The sequence below is a fragment of the Ochotona curzoniae genome, unplaced genomic scaffold (assembly GCF_017591425.1).
Source record: "Ochotona curzoniae isolate NIBS_2020 unplaced genomic scaffold, NIBS_Ocur_1.0 contig_66, whole genome shotgun sequence".
NCBI lineage: Eukaryota > Metazoa > Chordata > Mammalia > Lagomorpha > Ochotonidae > Ochotona > Ochotona curzoniae.
The window spans coordinates 28,447,745-28,466,169 of NW_024466512.1; the positions used below are offsets into that span (position 1 = coordinate 28,447,745).

Consider the following 18,425-nt stretch of genomic DNA (forward strand, 5'->3'; position numbering starts at 1 on the left):
AAAAAGTAACAGAGAGAGAAAAAGAGTCAGAAAGATTTACCATCCACTGGTTCACCCCCCAGATGGTTGCAACGGACCAGACAGGGATGGGCCAGACAGAAGCCAGGGGCCAGGAAGTTTCATCCCAGTTTCCCACACTGGTGCAGGGCCATCATCCACTACTTTCCCAACGTTAATTAACAGTCTCTCCTCCTCTCTGTATATCTGACTTTCCAATAAATAAATAAAATAAATCTTTTTATAAATAAATAAATAAAAGTAATCAAAGAAAAGCATTTAGAATATTGGTTAAGAGGGCCACATCTTCTTACTGAATATTGGTTAAGAAGACCACAACATCAGAGTGCCTCGTTGGATTCCCAGCTCTAGCTGCCAACATCACCTTCCTGTTAACGCACACGCCGAGGTGCAGGTGAAGGCACAAGCGACTGATCCTGCCACCCACATGGAAGAACTGCATCAGTTTCTCTGCAGGCACCTGGGGGTGAATCAGGAGACGGGACAGCACGAGAGCAAACCTGCTCTCTCTCTCTCGCAGTCTTGTTCCCTGACACTCAAAATTTAAAAAATAATAATAATACAAATAATCATAAAAAAACTAAAAATTTCTAAGAGTTATGAAATTGGATATCCTATCCAATATATATTTCTTGTTGTCAAATGCAAAATAGCTTCAAAATATCAAAATTCTATCAATAAATTTGGTGAATTAGTCTAATTATTTTGCAGCAAACTAGCCATTTGGCACCTGATTCAAAACCAAGATTTGTAAACATTTCCCAAACAGCTATAGAAGAAATATCTAAGTTCAGAATAGTATATACATAAATCCAAATAATCAGAACCACTACATAGCAAAAAGAACTTTGAGACCCAGTTTCCCCCAAACTAATCAGCAAGACCGGTAGAGCTCCTGGCAATGGGAAGTGGTGCTGAGGTGCACTGTTTGCTCCCATCTGTGTGACTATTTTGTTTTCTGAAAATCGTTTGAATCCTGGGAAATGTGAATTGGGAAACTAACGTTATCTTCACTGGCATGGCATTTCCAACACCAGTTATCATTCTCTTGAAATCCTGTAACTGAAGTCAGAAGTAGTACTGAAAAACTGCAATTGTCTTTGGGAGCCTTCACACACATTAAAGTTATGCAAAATTTCAGGAATAATCAATGTAAGAAACAACTGTCTAAAATATTAACTGAAGAATAGCAAATATATTAACATTTGGGAGAAGCCCCCCTCTCCTTTTAAGATTTAATTATTTTTATTGAAAAGTCAGATATACAAGAGAGGAGGAGAGACAGAAAGGAAGATCTTCCATCTGATGACAAACTCCCCAAGCAGATGCAAAGGTCAGAGCTGCGCCAATTTGAAGCCAGGAGCTTCTTCCTGGTCTCCCACACGGGTGCAGGGTCCCAAGGCTTTGAGCCATCCTTGACTGCTTTCCCAGGACACAAGCAGGGAGCTGGATGGGAATCGGAGCCACTGGGACAGAAACTGGCGCCCACATGTAATTTTGGTGCATGCAAGGTGAGGACTTCAGGCACTAGGCTACCACGGCGGGTGCCTTACTTGATTTTTAAAATTATTTCTTCATCTCAGTTATCCTTTAGAGTGCTGAATCATTTCTCAGTGTTTTTTTGAAGCTTTGTTGAGTTTCCTTAAACAAGTATTTTGAAATATTTTCCATCTGAGAGTTTGCTAATACAAACTGCTATCTAGTCAGTTGATGGCGTCTTGCTTTGTTCGTTAAATGAGTTATGGTTCTCCTAAAGTTCTTCATGCTTGCTGGTATATGTTACCTATACACTAAAGGATTAGTTTTTCCAGTCTTTAAATTCAGGTTTTGTTGTACCTTTTCTAGAAATTCTATGCAGTTCCCTTATTTTCTCTTAGCCGCTGGAAACTTTCCCTAGATCAACACTAGACAGCATCCTAAGTCAAGGTCTGCTTTAAGTCCACTGTTGGTGTGTTGCGATTATTTCAGAATTAGAGGAAACCCCATTCCAAGTTTGTTCTAAATCCCCAGTTGTTGTCTTGGTCAGAACAAACAAGGGAAGTATCTAAAAAGGGATAAACCATCTCTGGGAGTCTCTTTCTGGGACTGTGGTAGACTCAGACAACTCATGCACAAGCATCCACTCTGCCCATGCTGGATTCGGCCCTGCTGGACCTTACCTTAGCATCCATGCGGTTTCATGAGTGTGCACCAGACCCACTAGGTGTCACATCAACAGACCACATTTTCCATGCTAAGGTGAAGTCCTAAACTCACTTTCCTGCTCTGCTCCCCAGCAGCTGGAGTCTGTCAGACCCTGTGGGAGGCACAGTAAGGACATTTCCTCTACCACTTGGCTAAGGAGAGTCCAAAGGCTCAGTCTTTGAGTACTGACCTAATATCAGGGACCAGAGCTTTTCCTGCGATCGGTGTGGTACCTGCTTCCAAGTCTATTCCCTACCTCTTTCCTAAGTGGGAGACAAGTGTCTCCAGCCTGTGCTGGTAGAGCTGGAGGAGAGCTGACACAGGCAATCTTTTCTAATTAGTGTACTAAAACCAAGCACTGCAGTCCTTCACCTGGTTTCCTTGGCTCTTGTAAAATTAGCTTGGTACATGAGTAGCTGTTCAAACTGGTATCCCAAAATGAAGGTATTTGCATTTCATTATTTGTGGTTCTAAAAGGATTCAATGAGAATCTGTTACATCCATGGTATTCTGCTACATAATGTATCAGGAACACATCAGATACATATAACAGACAGTCTTAGGCCTCAAAGACAATTTATTAGGCCTGCATTTAAAAAATTATCTTGCTTATGTTCATTTCATTTGAAAGATAAAGAATAATTTTCCATGCACTAAATCACTCCCCAAATGCCTGTGATTGCCAGGGCTGAATCAACCCAAAGCCAGAGGCCAATCCAGCCTCCCCTACAGGTGACAGGACCCAAGGACTTGAGCCATCAACATGCTGCCTCCCACAGGAAGCAAAATCAGAAGAGCAGCAGCAGGATTCCAACCAGGCACTCACACTGGATGTGAACATCCTAGCAATGTCTGTTTTTTAAGACTTATTTTTTATTTCTATTTGAAAGGCAGAGCCATACAGAGAGGAGGACAGAGAAAGAGATCGTCCATCTGCTGGTTCACTCTCTAAATAGCTGCAGCAGCCAGAGCTGATCCGTTCTGAAGCCAGAAGCCTCCTCTAGGTCTCTCATGTGCGTACAGGCCCAAAAACTTGAGCCATACTCCATTGCTTTCCTAGGCCATAAGCATGGAGCTAGATCAGAAGTGGAACAGCTGGGACATGAACTGGCACACATATAGAATACCAGAGCCACAAACAGAGGCCTAGCCCAATATGCCATGGCACTGGCCTCAGTCAAGCAATGCCTTAACTACTTTGCCAAACACCCACCCCTAGGCCTGTATTTTTAAAACATCTACACAAACACACATATATGGCATAAACATTTAGACACAACTTAAAAGTTGTGCTATGAGAATTCACATATAAAAATGTAGTCACACACATGTCTATGTAGAATACAGTGTTATAAAATGCAAACATTTCATAGAGGAAATAGGAATTCAACAATAGTAATATTTGAAAAAGAGGAGAAATAGGATGGTACTCAATCACGGGTAAAGAGAGACAGGAAAGAACATGGCATTGTGAAAAAGTCTAGCTGATATGAAGGATATATGTTGTTAGTAAGAACACTATTTCAACTCTTACAACAGAGATTCTCTTTATTTGGATGGTAGCCTGGGGGTGACAAGACCCTCCTCTGTGATTACAGAAGTTGTGGACCTTCTCCCTTGCAAGTATATGAACAGAACTGTCCATCTTCCTTCTGAGAACTGCTACCTCTCCGTGCCTGGATGAGCAGCATGTTCTTCCCTCATTATTACACACTAATCCATCACATCAGGCTGGATAACTGAAACTGTTTCAGTCTGATATACTCTTCCAGGAATTCTGAATTAGAATTCAGAGACAGTCAGCTGTGTATGCCTGGCTGATGCATGCAAGCAGGATGTACTCATCCTGCCCTAAGCAAAGAGAAAAGCAGAGAAACAAAGAAAAAGAAAACAGAGAAGTGCATCAAGGAGAATTAGAAAGAAGCATGGTAGTCAACTTCTTTCCAGTCCTTTTGAAAAGTCTGGCTGCCCTAAGATATTTGTGAGGCAGTTAGTAACTTCCTAGATATTTTTTTCATTTTTCTTGATTCAATTCATATTGATTTGCTAACATACAATTAAAAGGAATACCTGACTGGGATGTTTATGTGTGATCACAGACAACTGAGAAGCTTACAGACTCACTCATCTGACTAAAACAGTAGGGCACATCAACCCAAGTGAATAGGCTACTGATAGATCACTATAATAATTACCTCAGTCTCCAGCCTAATTGTTATGGTACAAAAATACTGTACTACCATATAATAATTCAGAAATAAGAGTTTCCAGGCATCATTTAAATTAACAAAACTCCCAAGCAAAAGAAAAAAAAGCTTGTCAAACAGGTCTCCAGAATGATGGTGGTGACGATGACAATGGTGGTGATGATCCTGATGATGATAACCATCACTTATCATCTAGCTTTTCATAATTTTAATTTTTCAAAACATCTACACTATGTCGCTAAGTAAAGATCTTAGAAATTCAGGTTAGAGACAGGAATTGTAGCACAGCAAGATAGGCTGCCACTTGCACGGTTGTATCTGAGTGCCAGTCTGAGTCTTAGCTACTCTACTTCACATACACTACCCACTAATAAACTGGTAGCCATGGATGATGGCTCAATACTCGGGTCCCTAGCACTGACATGAGAGACGCAGACGCAGATGCAGTTCCTGGCTGCTGGCTTCAGTGCGATCCAGTCTCAGCTATGGCAGCCTTTGGGGAGTGAACCATCAAAAGAAATCCAGTTCTTACCCTCACACTTGAACTTACTCTTTCTATTTCTACCTTTCAAATAAATGAATAAATAAGTCTTTTTTAAAATTCAGGATGGGGCCCAGCATGGTGGCCTAGAGGCTAAAGTCCTTGCCTTGAACGCGCCGGGATCCCATATGGTCACTGGTTCTAATCCCAATGGCCCCACTGCCCATTCAGGTCCCTGCTTGTGGCCTGCGAAAGCGGTCAAGGATGGCCCAAAGCCTTGGGACCCTGCACCAGTGTGGAAGACCTGGAAGAAGTTCCTGGCTCCTGGCTTCGGATCACAGCAGCACCAGATATTGTGGTCACCTGTGGAGTGAATCAACAGATGGTAGATCTTCCTCTCTGTATATCTGACTTTCCAATAAAAATATATAAATCTTAAAAAAAAATTCAGGATGCAATAACTACTACTCTTGTTTTCCTAACTAATTATATACAATGCAGATACTTGGTAACTGAAAGTTTACTGCAACTTGAGGAGGGAAAACAAATGTATAAACACAGAATCCAAAGTCTTTTAGTATCATCACTGAATACTAAAAAAGATTTCTGGTTTACAAAACAGACTTTTTGTATTTATTTTCCCAGGAAATACTTCATTTAGTTTTCTGTATGTTCTCTCAAATTATTTTATAAAATAATGTGCTTTTTCTAATTCAGTTGAAGACATTCTGTCAATTTTGAATTGAGAAAGTTGACATCCCTTAATTTAAAAACAAAGGCACAAATCATGTCTTATAAGATCACATGGCATGTCAAAGCATCAGTAGCAAGTAAAGGCAAAAAAATAAATAAATAATTGTTTTCCTTACATTTCTAATGTTTAACTTTACTTGTCTTTCTCTACTGTTTGTGCGATGTTTACAACTTGTTCTCTACCAGTATTCTATCTACATGCACAGGTAAGAGCCTAGTGCAGTGTGGTGCTCAACACTGCTTCCTTGATGAGGGCTGGCATTCTGTTGGACTGAATGTCACTCACTGTAATTCTGGCTAATTGCACAGAACAGTCGTTAATGAACATCCTCTATGGTGAAACCTGAACTGATAATCGGCCGACACAGATCTGCAATAGACTTCCTTCTTCCTGTTTTTACTTTCCTGACTAAGTGATGTTTCTTTCTGTCGACTTCTGTGTAACTTGGTAAAATGCATAAGATGAGAAATGAAAACACCAAGTACACACAACTTTATTTGTACTCCTGGGTAAACCAAATTGCTAAAATAAGTTTTAATTTTAAAAAGTTAAACAAATAAGTAAATTTATGATTGTAAATAAAAACTACTTCCCCTGAGACTTGAGAAATTTTTAAAGATCAGATTGTTCACAGCAGATGTAACACACATGTTGCCTAACAGTCTAAGATAAACTACATGTCCTACTGAGTCCTTTACAGGGATATTAACTACAGTTAAGGAGAAATGCACTGAATGGCAGACTGCTCAACAAAGCAGCAAAAAGAACATTATTCAAATGAAAAATAAAACAAAAATTAGCTGAACTTCACAATTATGATCTGTGCATATTTTAATGCTAAAGATAAATGTAGTCTATAAATACGCTCATTTTTCAAAATAAATATACAACATTAACATTTAAGCACCAAAATATATCAGCAATAAACTTTCATGAAACAGAAACCACAAGAGATGAAAATGGAGAAAAACACAGACACAAGCTAATAAAAATAGACTTTAACATACCTCTTTCAACTCAAGAAAGCTAAGGTCAAAACAAATGTGGAGAAAAATGGTGGGGTGGGGGAGAATGGTACAGACTAACTATAATGTATTATTGAATTACAGGCAAAAATATTTTTTAAAATTAGCAAACTCTTTCCTAAGTTGTATTTATTCAAAAGGGAAATGGAGACAGAGGAGAGCTAGAGAGAAAGCCTGAGATTTTCCATTAGCTAGTTCACTCCTCCAAGTTTCTGTAACAGTCAGGACTGGGCCAGGCCAAAGCCAGGAATGTGGAGCTCCAAGTCCCACCAGATGGGTGGCAGGGACCCTGGTATCTGGGCCATCAGCTACTACCTCCTGTGGTAGGCATCAGCAGAAAGCGGAAATCGGGAGCAGACCTGGGACTCATACACAAGAACACCAAGGGGAGGCATAACCACCGCACAAAGGCTGACACCCAGAGTGTCTTGAAAAACTGGGGGTCACAGGGTGGAGTATGAGCACGAGTTTGAGTCACGGCAGCTCCACTTACAATCCAGTTTGCCAGCTAACTGTCTGAGAAAGCAGTGAAGGATGGCTCAAATTCTTGGGCCACTGTACCCTGTGGGAGACCCAGAAGAGATACCCAGCTCCTGGCTTTGGATTAGCCCAGCTCTGGTTGTTGCAGCCACTGGCAAGTTAATCAATGAATGGGAGAACTTACTCTCTCTGTCTTGCCTTCTCTCTGTAATTGTGCCTTTCAAATAAAAATAAATATTTTTAAAATGGGGGTGGGGTGGGGAGGGAGAATGTTTTCTTGTACAACAGCAAAAACAGTGCCTGGGTCACTCGCACCCCCTATCAGAACTCCTGAGTTCAAGTACAAGTTTCACTCCCAGTTAATTCCAGGTTCTGGCTAATGCACACTCTCAAATGCAGTGAGTAATGGCCCAAATATATGGGTTTCTGGCACTGTATGACAGACACGGATGTATTCCTGGATCCCACCTTGAGCCTGCTGAGCCCTGGCTGCTGCAGGCATCTGGGAACTAAGCCAGCAAATGGGAACAGTGAGTGTGTGTGTGTGTGTGTGCACGTGTAAGATCTCTATCTCTTATTTATCTTCAAATAAATAAATACAACCCAAGTTCACATAACGAATGACTATATACATGCTGGTCTGACAAAAATGTTTGTGTAGAGCAAACAGTTCTTAAATGTTCCACCCCAATATCAAAATATGAAATAACATTATTTATTTTATTTAATTAAAGCACAACTTTGGCAAACAAGCCTGATTTGATGATTTTCAATTTATTTCAGTTTATTTTGTGTCTCTGATCATTTTATTCTCCTTAGATTTGTTTTTACTTAAAACACACAGGTTAATTGACCAATAAATTACACCCTACTCTACATACTATGATAATGAAGGTAAATTAGTAATGATAATGCTAATTTGATTAGCATTAGTGATAAGTTAATGATATAGTGATAAATTTTATTTATTTTATTTAATTATTGATGATTTATTGTCATGTATTAATTATATAGAAAATAAACTAATAAATTAGTGATGAATGTACTGAACAATTACTGACAAACTTTTTATTTCAGCAAATACTGGAAATAATTTTCAAGATCTTTAGGTAATTTGAAATATTTATATTAATCTATTAAAATGAGTCTATTAATGATTCTATTAATCTATACGGTGTATTAATCTATTCATCTATTAATAGTGGATGCCTCACTATTTTTATGATTCTATTAATCTGTTAATATGATCTATTAATATATTAATAGTGGATGCCTCATTAATTTTTAAGCACAACAGAGTTCAAGAAGATTGACTATTAGGTATAATCAGTCTTATATATTTCTGTTTCGTATTTTCATACATTATACAGAGATTACTGTTTTGGGACAGCTAATGTGAGTGTTCGCTTTTACCACTTGAACAAAGCATAAGAAGCATGCCTGTGGCTGGCTGCAGCTAGTTTGTCATATATCCTGTGTATATGACTGGTTTGTTAAAATGCGTGTATATAGCAGACAGTTCTTAATTTCCAACCCAGTATCAAAATATGAAATACACATACTCACTTCATTTAAAAGTTAAAATCATTACCAGTGGTTAAGACAATACTATGAAATAGTGACAGACAACTATGTGTTTTTGTTCCTTAGGGAAAAATTTTATCTTACAGAAGTTCTTGGGGATTTTTGATCCTCTTTTATACTTGAAAATTTTTAAAGGGATGGATATTTGACTGGCCAATTAAAATGCTGGTTGTGGCCCAGCCCAGTAGCCTAATGGCTGAAGTCCTTGCCTTGCAATATGCCGGGATCCCTCATAGGATTCCAGCTGATCCACTTCCCTTCCAGCTCCCTAATTATGACCTGAGAAGGCAGTGGAGGATGGCCCAAGGCCTTGAGACCCTGCACCCACGTGGGAGACTCGGAAGAAGCTCCTGGCTTTGGATCAGCTCAGCTCTAGCCATCGCCGACACCTAGGGAGTGAACCAATGGATGGAAGATTTTTCTCTGTCTCGCCTTTTCTCTTCCATAAAAACAAGTAAGTATTAAAGAAAAAAAAATGCCAGTTGGGACACCTGTATCCCACACTGGAGTGCCTAAGATCGATACCAGCTTCCTGCAGGCATTACAGACAGCTCAAGCAACTGGGTCCCTCCCACCCGCACGAGAGACCGGGACTGTGGTCCTCACACGTGGTCCTGGTCATGTGGGGCCATCTGGGGAGTATAACAATAGATGAATCCCTAGAACACTATACTAAAATAAAAGAGCCAGGCACCAAAAAAAATCATTTATATGAAATATTCAGAATAGATAAGCCCATAGGGATAGGTGTCTGGGACAAATGGCCAAGACAAGAGAAGTGGGAAGTGACTGCGTAACGTGTATACAGGTCCCCTTACTGACAACAAAAATACTTTACAATTAGATAACGGTGATGGCTTCATGGCATGGTGAATGAATATGTCACTGATCCACACACTTAAACTGTTTTATTGTTTATGCTGATTCAACTCCATTTAAAAAATAAAACAAGAGCAAGCTTTTGAAGAAGGTCTATTTTAGGAATATCAGTGTAAAGAATTCCATGAACCTGCTCCCTAATGAGAAAATCACAACAAATGAAAACAGTTTTTAAAAAACTGGGAGTGAGCACTGTGACGCAGCCAGTTACCCTTGTGGGGACTCTGTACAGCAATTCCAACCCTTTATTTCAGCTTGCCACTGATGACGGGGTCTCTGCTGCCTCTGAAACAGGCCCTAGTCTAACTCCCAGGCTGTCAAGCCAAGCTCTGAAATCTAGGTAGGGGCCTTCATGCCACAGGGCTGGCATTCATGCCCACAAGGTTGCCCTCCAGGGCTGGCTTTGCACGCTCATGTCTGCAGCATTCCAGGGTGCTTGCAGTTTTCCCTGGTGTTTCACACCACTGCAGCTACTAAGACCCCTCCAGGGTGGGGGGAATCCCCAGCGCCTATAAAACTGTACTACATAATACAGTGTAAGCAACAATAAAAAAAAAAAAAAAAAAAAGACCCCTCCAGGGTCTCCACTGCAGTTCTGCTCCCACAGCTTCACCGGGTAGTGTCATGAAGTGCCTGGTCCCCTTAGTAGAAGATACTATGACCCCATAACATTAGCATCCTGAACACCTGCAAAACCAGCATCATGTGTATAATGCCAAGGTTTGCCACCAGTACCCGGGTAACTTGAAACAAGGCTGCAGCTGCAATCATAGAGTGCTTCATTGGCTCAATGCAGGGCAACAAATCCTGAATTGGTTTTAGCAAATCATACAGAAACACCCGAGTTCATGAACCAGGCTGCCCTGTTAGATTCTTGGCCTGTAAAGGTCATTTGGAAGATTTCTGGGATGTCCTCAAGGTCTTTTTCACATTGTTTTGCTAATGAGTACATGGCTCCCTTTTACCTACACAAATCTCTTGAACAAACACTTCCTCACTGCATTCTTGTCCCAAACATGCTTCTCCTTCACTCCTTCTCTGGTCAGCCTGTGACTTTTCCAAGTTACTTCCGCTCTGCACTTTTTTCTCCTGGGTTTCACTGCAAGACTAACTGAAAACAGCCACTAACACCCATGCCACAGCCTGAATACTCTGCCATATTGACACCCCCTCTGCCAAACTAAATAAATCCCTGGTGTTTAGAAGTCTGCCTTCTACAGAATCTCAGGACACAAAACAACCAGCCTGGCTCTTCGCCATGGTGTCACAGGGTGGCGTTCAGTCCCGCCCTCTACAGATTTCTCACTCCTGTGTGACTCCTCATCAGCATGACCTTTCCCTCCATGTGTTCAGCAGCGTTCTGGTTTGCTAAGCCCTTCCCAGAACTGACCGGAACACTCTGCCTATAAGTATTATAGGCTTTCTGTAGCCTGCTTCTCCAAAGTCTTCCAATGTTTCCAGTAACCAGTTCTAAAGGCTCTTTCACATCTTCAGGGATAGTTAGAATAATGAGCCTCCTTCTTGGTACCCATTTTCTGAATCAGGTAACTTTTCATTACTTGTAGTAATGAGTGAAAGCAAAAATACACAAAGAGAAGTTAATCCTATGAAGAGAAAAATTTCATTCTGATCCTCAGGATTGAGCATCTGTAAAGGCTGTTCTTGCTGGCTGGGTCCACTGGCCACACAACACACTGCATGTCAAAAGCGAGTGTGTGTCTATGACCTTAGGGTGTCTCATAAAGCCCCCAGGATTTAATCATAAGTGATCTACTCTGAAGACTCAATCCAGTCCAGTCACCCCTCCAAAGCCCCTTCTTCAAATGCCATTTTTCCACCTTCTCAGTACTAAGGTAACACTGCGGGTCGTTGAAGGATATTCAATACCCAAGCTAAAACCAAACCACTGCTGTGAGTGGACAGAGGAAAAGCCCAAAGACAATTTTCTGGGGACTGAACTAAAGCTTGGTAATGGTTTATGGTGTTTTGTTATACTGTTTTACCTTTTTAAACAAATTTTTAATTTTAATAATAAATATTTAAATTCTCTGGAGGTTTTTTGTTTTGGTTTGGTTTTTTTCTGTTTTGTTTTTATTTTCATGATTGTCCATGTTATAGTTCGGCCACGATAGAGATTCACGCTGCTCCTCCCTGGTTTCCCTCCTATTACCCTCCCCACAATATCACAGTAGTACAGTCCCTTACTAACATGTGCAAGTTTAACTTTCTGCTGTTTAAGTGCATCATGGCATGGTAAGTATGGGCAAAGGTAGAAAATCTAGTAGCACACGGTAAAAGTATATTTAAACTTCTCATTAGGAGTTCTACTTTCATTCAGGAGAAGACACATACCACAGCATATCTTTACTTCCCAGTATGTAGTTTCTATCACACAGTTTATCTGTGAGAATATATGTATATACTTGATTACCTGTATCTATTTATGTCATACTGTGCATGAAGGTTTTCATATCAGAGAGAACAAATATTTTAATTTTTTAAAATTATTCCTTTATTCTCATTTTCCTTGAAAAGTAGAAAGAAAGTCACTGCTCGACTCTCTAAATGCCCACAGCAGCCAGGTCTGGGCAAGCCCAATTAAGGAGTCCAGAACTCAGTCAGGGCTGCAAGGAGCCACACAGCTGAGCCACCACCTGCTGCCTCCCTGGATGCACACACTCAGGATGCTGGCTAGGAAGTAGAGGAACCAGGACTTGAACTAGGAACCCCAATGTAGATGTAATCACCCCAAGCAGTGACTAATGCACAATGCACCAATCCCATAAAAGACTTTTTAAACATAATGTTAGTACCTCAGTCCATGAACCTCCCCCAAAAAAGTTAGGGAAGAAAATGGTATTCACTAAGCCACTGTTTAAAGACTCTGGCAATGCCTTCCATGTGTGTACGGAAACACTGTACTTGTAAATGAGCGAGAACAAATATATAAATATATATATATACATATATCATATAACGTATGATTCACTGGAATCTGCAAAATAGAGTGGACTCCAACAACGTACGCAGTTGACATACTACCCAACAAAAGCAAAAGGAATTAACACTGGGAAGACACACATTCTCATTAAGAATGTCCCCAAAGTCATATACTTTAACATTCTCTTCAAAGTTAATTTCATCTTTTTCAACTATACCAGCTAGCATATTATCCCAAGAAATGTCTCCTTCATAACCAATATTTTTCAAAATGGACCATTCTAGTAACTAAACCATGCCAGTAAAGAAAACAAATTTCCTTTTACCCTGTCTATTTTCATCACCAGGCCTGTAGTTGTATTCAAAGAGATCAACAGGTTGTTGTCTATGGCCATACCACCCTAAACATTCCTGATCTCAAAGAGATCAATAGGTTAGAAAATTAAGAGAATAAGAGAATCAAGATGGCAGAATAGGGTAAGTACACATTTAAATGGACGGAGAAACATTTAATTAGGATGAAGCAGAGAGGACACATTCCAGGACATAAGAGAGGACAGAACAAAAGCAGAGGGGTACCTGGAGACTGACAAACACAGAGAAGCAGTGAAAACAATGGTGTGGTGTTGCAGTGACTGATACTCCAGCAGCATTCAACTAATGGCCATCTGAACTCCATCAGCAACCAGGTGGAAGGGACTTTAACTGGGAGCTTGGGAGGTAAACCCAGACAAAGAACTGTCCATCCTGCTGGTCTGTTTGATTTGACCAGGAGCAGAGACAGAGCAACAGATCCCAGAGGGGCAGTGTGAGAACAGGGTGGATTCACAGCCCATTATGCCCCCTAGAGCCAAATTGGGTGCCATTTTGCATAAGGAGGCAAAGGCAAGGGAAAGGACTGAGCATATGCTGAGCTGGGAGTGACCTCATTTCTGACTAGGTGAACAGCATCAACATGGCATTCTACAGGTTCCACCCAAGACAGGTCTGGGTAGCCCTCAGATGTGACAGCTATCAGATCAATAATTCTAGTAGTGGAACATCAGGCGCCATTTTGTACACTGTGGCAAAAATTTTAGGACTGCAGGGGACAACAGTGAGCTGCGCATGTGCTGAGCTCGCAAGAACTCACTGAGTTCAGTGGATTGCACTGGTCCCACACGAATATAATACCGACTGTGGCATCGTACAGGTCAAAATAGGTCCGTGTGGCCCCCAGACCTAACGTGCAACAGGTTCCAGCAAGATCAGCACCATCAACCTAGCTATATAGGACACCTGGTGTCTCTCTAATCCTGTGACCTGCTCCAACCGGAAGAGGGAGAAAGGCTGCAGAGACAACAGTGCAGCCTCAGCACGGTATCACATAGGTGGAGAGTGGTGAGCCAAGAGCTGGGGCTGTGGAGACCATGGTGGTTATCTGACAACAAGAACCCAGACCTGGAACTCGCTGGAGGTTGTGGCACAAGTGGCTGCAAGCAAAAAGTTGTGTGCCAACTGCAATAAGTAAAATCAAACTGTAGACCTGTGGGTGACACAGCTTAGAAACCTGCCCCAAGGAGAAACTCTGCTAACCAGAAGTACAATGATCAAGAGCAAAAGAAGAGACAAAGGCACAATGAATATTACTGAACACTCCCCTGCAAAGGAGCAAAACCCTATGCCAACCTCAGAGTTAAATGAGGAAGACATTGAGAAAAGAATTCAGAAAACTCATTTTAAAGCTTCTGATCAACAATGAGAAGCATATGCAAGCGTTCAAAGAATTTAAGAAACATGTTAAACAGGAAAAAGCAGCAATAAAGCAAATCAAGGCTGATCTATCAGAAATTCAGAATACAGCAGAGCAAATTAAAAGTACAGTGGAGAGTCTCCAAAATAGAATGAAGCAAGCAGAAGAAAGAATCTCAGAATTGGAAGATATTTCCTGTCATCAGGGGGAAGCAAACAAAAAGCTGGAAGCAGAGCTAGATCAGGCCAAAAAAAGCATTCAAGAATTGAAAGACACTATTGAGAGGCCAAATATAAGAGATATGGGAGTCCCAGAAAGTGCAGAAAGAGAAACTGGTTTTACAAATATATATTTAATGAAATACTAATGGAAAATTTCCCTAATCCAGAGAAAGAATTGAGAAACAAGTTCCAGGAGAGGCACAGAACTCCCAATAGGCTTGATCAAAAGTGATCTTCACCACGACATTGCAATCATCAAGCTCTCTTCAATTGAACATAATAAGATCCTTAATTGTGCACGTGAAAAAAATCAATTGACATATAAAGGAATGCCAATTAAACTCACAGGAGATCTCTCACAGGAAGAGGTCAAAAAGAGAATGGAGTGACATATTCCAGATTCAAAAAAAAAAATAGTCGGCCCAGGATAACATATCCGGCAAAGCTTTCTTTTGTCTTTCAAAATGAAATAAAATTCTTCCACAGTAAAGAAAAATTAAAAGAATATGCCCCTTTCAAGCCTGCTCTACAAAGGATACTTCAAGATGTTCTCTTGACAGAGAAGAGGAATAACACTCACTAAAATCAAAGGCAAATGTGAAGAACATCCCAGTAAAATGACAACAGAAAACTACATCAATGAACAACCCATTCCTAAAATGACAGGACCAAATTATTACCCATACATATTAAACCTGAATGTAAATGGCTTAAGCTCAATCAAATGTCACAGATTAGTAGACTGGATTAAAAAACAAAACCCATCTATTTGCTGCCTACAAGAGACAGATTTCACGAACAAAAATCAGTGGAAACTATATCTCATGGATTTTGATTTGTTTTTTGTTAGTTTCATCTCTTCAAAGCAGTTTCTTCTGATTAAATCCTTCAGTGACTTATAGATCATAAAGTAGCATTATTTTCTTCAAGAGGTTCTTGATTTTTTTCACTTCTTCAGCAACACATTAGTCATTCAGTAGCATGTCATTTAACTTCATGGTGCTGTTAATTTCTTTTTCCTTCCTGTTGTTGATTTTGTTTTGTGTCTTTTCATTTAAGGGGAATAGTAGCTGTGTAATGGAGAATGTCATATCTAGTAACATGTCATTTGACTTCATGGCATTGTAAATTTCTATTTTTCTTCCTATTTTTGATTCTGTACTGTGACTTTTCATTTAAGGGGATGTACAGTAACTGTGAAATGGAGACTAACATATCCAGATGTGAGGATAAAATATAGCATGCATCTCTACTTCCAGACAAACATGGACTTACAATGAAACTGTTTACTGTATCTTGACAATAGGATGCTGGACTTTCTGCCATTGTTCATGCCAGCAATGATGTACATATGACTGTGTATGAAGAATTATACTTTAGTAATGATATGGGGGAACTAGGTTGGGGGGATTGGTGAGGGGATAAGGGGAATCCCAGGAGACTCTTTAACTGTATCATAAAATGATAATAATAATTAATTAATTTAAAAATAAAATAAAAAGAAAAGTAAGAGAACAGACTAATGATGCATTATTACATCACGTAGGAACTTGATGAGACAAAAGTTTACAATAATGTTCACCACACACTTGGTGTTAACAATCCAGCAGTGAACCAATTAGGAAAGCCCCCAATGTTCCGAGTTTCCTGAGCATGTAAACACCCTCCTCCCCACGGCCCAAACAAGGAAATGGAGATCCAGAGAGTGAATTCTGTCCATGGGTAGTGTGTTCCCAGTGTTAGAGCAAGGCAAGAACAAGAAGCGGATATCCTATATCTCATAACAAGAGGCTTAACGTGCCTGCAACTGGCTTCACTTCACACCCACTGCTCTCTGCTCCTAGGAGAGGTATCCTGAAGAAATGCAATTAGTAAGGCAGGATCACGCTCAAGGTTCCTAACTAGGTGAATCCTACTTAATCGTTACCAACGCTACAAATTATGAAAACTTACATTTAAAAGAAACTTATTGTTGAACACAATGCTTAACCAACTCTAACAGTTTTGTACAGTACCTAACACTATTAGGGCTGCCAGTACTCAGTCTGACTTGGAATATTCATTATCTTAAAGACCAGGGGGTGGAGATCCCTTCTAAAATAAGGAGGAGGGGAATCATGCAAAATTAACGAACTGCTCATAAATATGTAAGAGCTCCCGGTGAGCAGAGCAGCTTCTACCACCAAGCTTCTGAACCGCGGACCCGCGCCTAGCGCCCACGCTCCCCTCCCGCCCATTCTAGGGCTGGCGTCTGCCCGCATCTCCGGCTCAACTTTAACTCTCCCACGCCCGCCGAGGATGCCACCCGCCCACGACCCGGCACCTCGGCCACGACACGGCGCGCGCAGGCCTCGGGTGTGTCCTCGGGACCGGGGGCCGCTTGACATTCAGGGACGCCGGGGGCAGCCACACCCACCGGCGTGCGGGTGACAGCTCAGCAGGCACAGCCGGCCTCCGCCCCGCCGCCTCGCCGACAGGTGCAGCGTCCTCTCTGCCTCGCCCGGGTCCCGGTCCGGGCCCGGGTCCCGCCGCCCACGAGCCGCCCGGCCCGCCCCCGCGCGCACCACCTGTCGGGCCATTCCGCGCGCGCCCGCCTGCGGACGCCACGCCCGGCTCGGCAACAGCGGCCGCCGGGGGAAGCCCGGAGTTCCGGGAGGAGGAGAGCTTTACCGAAGGGTGGGCCCCACGCAGGCAGTGTCCGTGCTCTCAATCTCCTGCAAGATTCGCTCGTGCTCTGGGACGGCGCCCAGACCCTCGAGGCTGTCCGCCATCTTGGCTGGAAGCTGAGGAACCAGCGGAGCGCGGCGCCGCGGGAACGACGGGAGCGAGCGGCAGGTGGCGCGAGCGCGAAGGGGCGGGGCCGGGGCGGGGTGGGGCGGGGCGGGGCGTAGGGCGAGGTAGGGCCTGGAGGGGGATTGGGCGGAGCGTGAGGCTGGCCGGGTGGGCCGAGGCGGGGCGGGGCTTGAGGCGGGGCGGGGCGTAGGGCGAGTTGGGGCGGGGCTTGAGGCGGGGCGGGGCCAGCCCGCGCGGCCCCGGCAGGCCCGGTCACCTGCTGGCCGTCGCCTGCCGTGTCCCTATCCGCCTGCTATGGCGGGGGGCGGTTCTCTGACCCCTGGCCGGCCTTTGGGCGAGACCCTGCCGGTCGCACAGGCTTGAGTTCTGTGTGCCGGACCCTCAGCTACGCGCGGGCTGTACAGTAGGAATGGGGATGGTGGACATTGGTAATAAAGCTACTGGAACATTTGACGGTGGTGGCCAGAGGTGTGGGGAGACCGAGAAAGGAAAACATGCAGTCGCAAAAAAGCAAAGTGCCGGCCTTAGCCGACGGATTTCTCAAACCTTGGTGACTGGGACAGATTCCTGCTGGTTGCCCGCAGGAAGTTCACAAAGGTGAATCCGGAGCTGTGGATTCTGAGCTCCAGAGGAGACCCTTGGGACAGAGGGCACTCTGATTTGATGCCAAGGTCCTTAAACCCCAAAGTCCCCAGGTCACAGTGACTGGGATGAGGAGCACTCGGGCTAAAGTACCAGTCCTGAGGAAATGACATGTTTGTGGGACGCCCAGTAAAGCAGTTTGTGGTGATCAAAGCTGCTGCCGAGCCAGGTTAGTCAGCAGGACTGCCAGGCGAGCCCGGAGGCTGACCATTTTCTGGTCTGCAGTCTGGGAGGGCTTTGACCTTGTCGGTGAACCAGCCAAGCTGTGTAACTTGCGCCCTTCAGCGAACTTCAAAGAGAGGCCAACCCCACCACACAAAAACGCCGAGAGGCGGGAAGAAGTGTCCTCAAGTTGTGACACTCGGTAAGATTCCGATCTCTGTCACTTTCTCGTGATCTCGGTTTCCCTGTCTGTGCGTGGCTCACGGTGCTGTTCCATATTGCACATCGGAAAGTGTGTGCAGAGCGCATATTACAAAAACAAC

At 42.7% G+C, this 18,425-nt stretch overlaps 1 protein-coding gene across 6 annotated transcripts in view; it reads right to left on the reverse strand.

The window, feature by feature from the left end:
• EXOC6 (exocyst complex component 6) overlaps positions 1–18,425 on the reverse strand; it is a 138,720-nt gene that overhangs the window by 108,999 nt on the left and 11,296 nt on the right. For 2 of the 6 annotated variants that reach the window (XM_040992450.1, XM_040992452.1), the window contains exon 1: positions 17,176–17,317. The exons of 1 other annotated variant lie outside the window; for it this stretch is intronic. In XM_040992450.1, the coding sequence (XP_040848384.1) occupies positions 17,176–17,276 (101 nt within the window). In that variant the 5' untranslated portion in view covers positions 17,277–17,317. Of the gene's footprint in view, positions 1–17,175; positions 17,318–18,425 lie in introns of those variants that run through there. 3 more of the 6 variants (XM_040992454.1, XM_040992451.1, XM_040992453.1) reach the window with 3 other exon arrangements.